Source organism: Cebidichthys violaceus, unplaced genomic scaffold (assembly GCF_023349555.1).
Source record: "Cebidichthys violaceus isolate CVI_PGR_0920_01 unplaced genomic scaffold, fCebVio1.0.p SCAF_12, whole genome shotgun sequence".
In the NCBI taxonomy this organism is placed as follows: Eukaryota; Metazoa; Chordata; class Actinopteri; order Perciformes; family Stichaeidae; genus Cebidichthys; species Cebidichthys violaceus.
Window position 1 is genome coordinate 11,809,758 of NW_027176285.1, and position 7,176 is coordinate 11,816,933.

General features: G+C 39.4%; 1 protein-coding gene across 2 annotated transcripts in view; it reads right to left on the reverse strand.

Annotated features, from left to right (window-relative positions):
* Window positions 1-646: 646 nt before the first annotated feature.
* Window positions 647-7,176, reverse strand: part of LOC137869174 (metal transporter CNNM4-like) — a 20,035-nt gene continuing 13,505 nt past the window's right edge. For both annotated transcript variants that reach the window (XM_068706387.1, XM_068706388.1), the window contains 2 exons: window positions 6,869-7,044; window positions 647-6,306 (listed from right to left, as the gene is read on the reverse strand). In XM_068706387.1, the coding sequence (XP_068562488.1) occupies window positions 5,767-6,306; window positions 6,869-7,044 (716 nt within the window). In that variant the 3' untranslated portion in view covers window positions 647-5,766. The remainder of the gene's footprint in view (window positions 6,307-6,868; window positions 7,045-7,176) is intronic.

Sequence of the window (7,176 nt, forward strand, 5' to 3'; positions counted from 1 at the left end):
ACCGCGGCAGGGCTAAAAACAACACGACAGGAGTTGCTGATAAGCCCCGATGAAGTCCCATGACAGAAAAAAAAGGAGAAAGGTCTGAACAATAAAAACGGCTTAGCAGATTCAGACCGGCAGTCAAAGCTGCAGGAATTTCAATATTATTAAACGGCAGGAGAGGAGTCAAGATAAGAGGCAGGGAGAGAAAGGGATGAGGAAAAGTGAAAAGGAAGCATGGGAGGAGAGGAGACAAAGAGGGAGCTACAGGATGCAGAAAAAAAAGAAAGCTTTGGTTATCACGTCTAACGACAAAAAAAAATGGAAGAAAGATATATGAGTAAATTATTATTTGAGGTCAACTCTGTGCAACGTTTATTGCTATTTAATGCCTAACAAAACAATGGAAGTAAATTAAATAACATCCCATCTCTCATTATAAATAGAGCTATTTTCAACATCTCTTTCAGTTATTTTTTCAATGTTCATCTCTTCATGTACAGTAGTATTTACAGTAACATCACACAACAGCAGTCAGGGAGCTGAACACAGTGTTTCTGGGTAAATTAACCCAATAAAAAGCTGCGTTTTACAGCTGGAAGCCCATTTCACAGAACCACACTTTCATGTGCCTATAACCCCCCCCCCCCCCCCCCCCCCAAAAAAAGAACAACAATAAATACAATGTTTACAATAAATACAACATTAATAAGTAGAACAATTGTTTGCACATTTCCCAGTACACAAACTGGCAGTCACACAGCCAACCAGTGGCTTCACTGGAAACCAGTATGAGACCAATTGCTACATGAGACCTATGAACCAGCAGGCAGGTCTAACTTTTCTTAAGGCTATGTCGACTCTATATTTCTATGTATTGAGCAGGTTTCTCCTCTAAGGTAAGTGAACTGGAAGGTCCTGCTGAATTATAACTATGGTTTTCACAGAGTGCAGATCTTCTATATTGCCGGATTCATCTGGTAGGGGGACCACTGTGGTAAAACTGAGCACAAAAACTGAATTAACAAAAGGTCTGGAAACTAGATGTTGACAGACCAGTCGCCAGTAAAGATGTTGCCATTGTACGTTTCTGCAAACCGCGGATACGTTATTACCGTTATTGTTTTACGTTGTTTAACGCAACTTCGTTTTACAGACCCTTGTTTTACAGACCCTTGTTTTACGTTGCTTTACGCAACTTCGTTTTACAGACCCTTGTTTTACGTTGTTTTACGCAACGTCGTTTTACACAAAACATTGTTTTACACAATGTTGTTTTGCGCAACGCTATTTAACGCAACATTGCTCATTACATAACATTATGTGAGAAATTATGTGCTGTTGTTGCATATTTGCTTTAGTACTGTTACCGTTATTTCATTAAGCTGGTTCAATTAATGTTTGAACACAAAACATTTTTCAGATCGACGAATCCGGAGACAACCACATTATGGGTATTATTGGTTGAAATTGGTTGGTACTAGCTTATGTATGCACACTTATTTATATTTAGTTTTTGGGGAGAAAAGATTATTTGATTTTGATATAAAAAAACAACAAAGGAATATATTGCATATATTGTTAAACAGGGGAACAACATTTTTCATTTCATATCAACTCACACCAGCATTGTGCGTTTTTTTACCAGCGTGGCTGATGTGAAATGTGTTTATGAAACATATTTTTGTTCAGAAACATGGACATTCATCGTATTCTGCGGTTTGCAAAAACGTTAAATGGCAACATATTTTTCTGGCAACTGGGTTTAAAAAAACAACAACTCCTTTAAATGACCTTAAATGCTTTGGAATATTCATTTTTTTCATACTTAAGCTACGTGACTCACATGTTTAAAGTGTTTTTCAAAACAGTGCTAGCTTATACAACAGTTGTTAATTTTTCTTATCTTTTTTTAAAATAAATCACTATATCATCAACAAAATAATGTATCTTCACAGTCACTTAAAATTGTTTCAGTGTCACTGCATATATGGGAAAAATAAATAAATCGGTAGATTACAAGCTAGCAGCTTTAACATCTGAGCTCAGTCCGAGAGGAGTGAACTGCTACAGTCGTCTTCATTTAAATCTCTCTTTATCTCCACTGGAACCTCCAACTCCTTGTCTGCTCTGAACACGGGTTGAAAAGCTTCATTTACAAACACAATAAAATCTACTTCACATTGGTTTTGAGTGCCATTCAGACAGACACGCACGCACACGCACACGCACACACACACACACACACACACACACACACACACACACAAACAATTGTCCAGTTACAGGAAGCCAATGTGAGGTTTGTTTCCAATCACATTTAGCCCCGACAGGGTTAACATCACTAGTGTGAAGACATGCAGTGGAATGTATGTTGTCCATTCAATCTCATCAAGTCGTTGTGCTGTGAGTGTTTCCAAATATTCAAGTGTCAATCCTTAACCCCGGGCTTAACTGCGAGCTCAAAGGTTAACAAACACACATGTGAAACACAAGTTAAAGATTGTTGCGGAGAGTTGAGATGAATTCCACTCTCACATCCGTCCATTAAATATTTAATCACAAGTTTAAACTTTGGAGAGAGCCATGCTAGCTGCGTTCCCCCATGTTTCCAGTCTTTAAGCTAAGCTAAGCTAACAATGTCCTGGGTGTAGCTTAATGTTTTAATCTCGAAAAGTTTCATTTAAATAAATATCTGCTCAATCAATGATGAAAGGGTGTCGGTGGCAACGATCACAAGTGCCAACAAAACTTCTTCGAGGTTGTGACTTTAACAGACAGATGTAAGTGTGGAATAAATGTTTTTCTTAAGTTTTAGTCATAGTGTTTTATCTATGACGGCTTATTACGGCCATTGTAAATAATGCATAAATAGATCAGAAAAAATCACAAATTTGCATGAAAAGTCTTGGATATTCTCTGACATTAAAGTGGTACATTCTGGAGAAAGAAATCAAAAAATGTACGAGAAAAAAACTTTTTGAGGTAAATTAAAAAAAAAAAAAAAATGTAAATCATTTTTTGACTTAATATTCTCAGAGAATATTCCAGACTTTAATTCTGGAAATTCAGCCTTTTTCTCTGAATATTATCCCCTCCTCTGGCTCCATATTTTTTAAAATATTTATAGCAGTTATGACTCTCAGTCTCTGTGATTAGCGTCATGTGCAGAACATATGTAGAAATCTGGATTTGCTACTAAAAACACTGAGCATTAAACTACTCGTGGATCTGGGTTATTTGATCTTCATGTCTGCTTTTGTGTCAAAGTGAACCCACGTTTGTGTGTTTAAACACACAATAACTCAGTGGAAATAAATAAATAAACAGCCCAGAGTCTTTGACATCATCAGTCCGTCGCTTCCTGTCCATGAACACAGTGTTTAAACTAACGATCCAGCTTCAGGACAGAGCTGGTGTCCACTGAGCTCCGTTCACAGTGAGCGATATTTAGAGGAGGAACCAGTGTCTGAAGTCTGCAGCTCGTCCTTCAACTTCAAGAACCAACGAAGGCAATAAATACAATTTCTAAAATATAGAAAACAAAAATTTAAATATCTCTCTCTCTCTATATATATATACAAATTAATATAACAGAAAATAAATACTCCAGCATCACTCTTAGAAATGAAATAATTTAAAACATATATTGCCTTGGTCAAGAGGTAGGCCATGAGGACACCCACCTTCACGTCACTAGAACTCTAATTTAAAGGAGCATACCCGTGTGTTTGCTCATACTCACGTGTTATTTTACCATCACATGCATGAATTTATTTCTACTTTTCAGGATGCCATCGGTTTCAACTCATTTCTGTTTGTGTATAAAAAACAATTAGCACTTCAATTATAGTCAGTTAATAAATTAATAAATGTAGAAAGCTTTAGCCAATTCATTGTGCGTTAATAAACTAAAACAATAATAAAAAGATGATTACATTTACATATTAATGTTTCTATTCCCATATTCCGTCTTTGAATAGTAAATACAAAAATCAAGTTTTAAAATTAAATAAATATGTAGTTTTTGTTATCAAATTTAGTTTTAAGCATGCACATTAAATTAAATCTCACAATTTATTTGTGTCCCACTTTAAGATGAACAGTTCACATTTTGTGTTTGCTACTAAAAACACTGAGCATTAAACTACTCGTGGATCTGGGTTATTTGATCTTCATGTCTGCTTTTGTGTCAAAGTGACATCTGTCTCTCTTTAATTTGAAAAAACTGCTGGGATCTGATTGGCCAGCTGTTATGTTTTCAGCCAATCAGAGTGCAAGTTGTTATTCATTTAATTTTAGGAGTTAAATTAAAGAGAGAGACAGAAAGTGATATTCAGACTCCATAGAAACCTGCTGGAGTTGTTAAATTAAATCTTTATGTGCCGTTTTTGTGAAGTATTTAAGACTAATATTGTAACTTTGACATAAATAAACACAGACAAAAAGTTTCAAGAGTCTCCCAATGAATTTCAAGCTCAACAGAAATGAATAGAAACCAATGGATGCCTTGAAGTTGGTAAAATAAATCCAAAAATCTAGAAAAATGCCTCAATAAAAGTCGCCTCACTTAAACAAACTGCCGCTTTATAAATTAAATTGTACTTTTTGAAAATAAACTATAGTTTTTGGAAGTTTCACTCTTTGGAAAAATTAATAAATAAATAAATAAGTAAGACGATCTTCTGCAGCACTGATCTGGACGCACCGTGGGGTGGAAATGTGAGTTTTCTGTTCATGTCACACCAGTGATGACTTAAAGGTTCAGTTCACATAAATTACAATACAATAGTTTTATGAACAGAGCTTTTGAGATTTCTGCCTCTGAAAGAAAAAGTAGGTTCATTTAGTTTTTGTGGAATACGGCCTGCGCAGTTACTGCATTCTGACACACGTAGAGACCTGTCAATCACTGTGTAGCCCCGCCCCTAAATCATACCCTGCTTTATGGTCTGTTTGACTCTAAATGGATCATAATTTACTAAATGAACATCATGCTGTATTGAAGAAGACTTGAAACTAGAGATTGAGACCATAAACTCATGTTTACAATGTTTACTGAGGTAATAAATCAAGAGAGAAGTAGAGTCATTTTCTCATAGACTTCTATACAACCAGAGGAGTCGCCCCCTGATGGACACTAGAGAGAATGCAGCTTTAACACATGAAGCTTTGACTTCACTTTAAAGAACTGGAGGGTGTCGCCTGGATAAGACATGAACTTAAATAAGAAGAGGCTAACAATTTTGAACAAATAAGTTTGCAGGTCAAAACAAACAGCCTAGATATATTAATGCTGATTTCTTAGAGGAAATGAATTTTGATTGAGTCTTTCCCGAAACGATGTCCCAGTTATTCTGATGTAAAGTGGCTCCTATGAAGACTGGAGGTCTGCAGATGATAAACACGTTGCTGTTGAGTAAATCTTTCAGTGAGCTGAAGGCAGAAATCTCTAAAAATCTGAACAAATGAGTCTTTATGTAAACCCGGTGAACTGATCCTTTACAGACACAAAACCCCGTCTACGTTTCCACTCGCACTCACTAGCATTCCCTCGGCCATCTTTGTAGTCTATTATGGATATTTTGTGGATTCTGGGAGGGGGTCATGCAGGACGGGTTAGAAGAGGATCCCTGTTTACAAAATACGCATGAGGTGCTGATCCTCAGCAAGTTCAGGAGACAACGAGCAAACAGGAAGTAAGTGAGTAAGTGAGTGAGTGAGTGAGTGAGTAGTGAGTGAATGCACGGGTAGTTTAGTTCCCTCTCAGGGGCTTTTTTTACGCTATATGGTGCTTTCAGTGTGTGTGTGACCGATGTTGGTGTGGACGTGGGGGTGTGCCTGGGTGTGGCTGGGCCTGCGGGGGCCCACACAGTTCTGCTGCTCACTGAGCAGAGTGGTGGTCTCTAACGGACCAGGAGAGGGCGGCGACAGCTTGGGCTTCGGGGAGACGGAGGAGGGCGGAGTCGGGTTAAAGGTGCACGCCGTCAGGCTCACGGAGGACGGAGGGGGCTGGGAGAAAGGGGCGTGGTTGCTCGGAGGGGGCGTGGCTTGAGGCAGAGACTGGCTCGGTCTGCAGGTGGAGGTGGAGCTGGGCGGAGCGGTGCGGCTGCTTGCCGGCGGCGGTGGTGGCGGCGGCTGAATTTTAGACGGCGGGCGCTTTGCGGGAGGCGTGGCCAGCGGCAGCGGAGCTCGGGTCCCCGGTGGCGTCACGGGGGGCAAAGAGACGGACGTGTCCAGGCGAGTGTGACTGCCCTCTGGAGACTGAGGAGTGCTGTCCAGCCGGGACGCCAGGAGACCGTTCTGGTACTGAGGACGAGTGATCTGAGGAGCACAAAACAGACAAGTATAGAACCGTTTTTTAATCTTTTTTTAACAGTAAATATCGTATAAAAAATCAAAGCCGAGATCCTAGTTCATGCTTAAATTCACAACATCCAGAATTGATTACTACGATGCTGTTGCACGAGTCAAGTCCAGACATTTTATTTATGTAGCAAGTTTAAAAACAACAGTTGACTCAAAGCACTCTCAGGTAGAGGTGGATGGTTTACTATGTGCCTCAAAACAGCTAAACACAACTGAAGGCATAAAAAAGGTCCATAATATATTTTATAATACAATGAAACAATGAGGGAAATATTGTACTTTTTACTCCACTTCATTTATTTGACAGATATAATTACTAGTTACTTAAGCTACAACAAGGAACTTTCATGTTGTGTTGATTCTGGCGCCCCCTGTGGACTAAAGTGGTAGTGTTTCTGAGCACCAGACTCCCTTTGGAAAACCTCTCATTCTACTGCAGCACGGTCTGACAAAAGTTCCTCACTGTAACTTTAACAAAATAAGAGTTTACTAAAAAAAATACTTGACCAGTACTCACCTTGACAAACTGCAGGTCCGTGAGAGCTCGTACGCAGAAGTCCGGTACGTACTGGAACGGGGTTCCTGGGATCTGAGTGATGCTCCCACCGACGGAGACGTTTTCTGGAGCGCGCTCAGTGCAGCTCAGAGACGCCGAGCGGTTGAGGTTCCCAGCGTGAGACGGAGAACGAAACTCTGGTGGTGGGTGGGAGGTTTGACAGAGAAGAGTGTGAGCGAGAGAGCGAGGAGGCAAAGAAAGCAACAAAACAACAACAAACACATGAACAGAAGCATAAAACAAATTGACGTTAAAATGACGACATCATG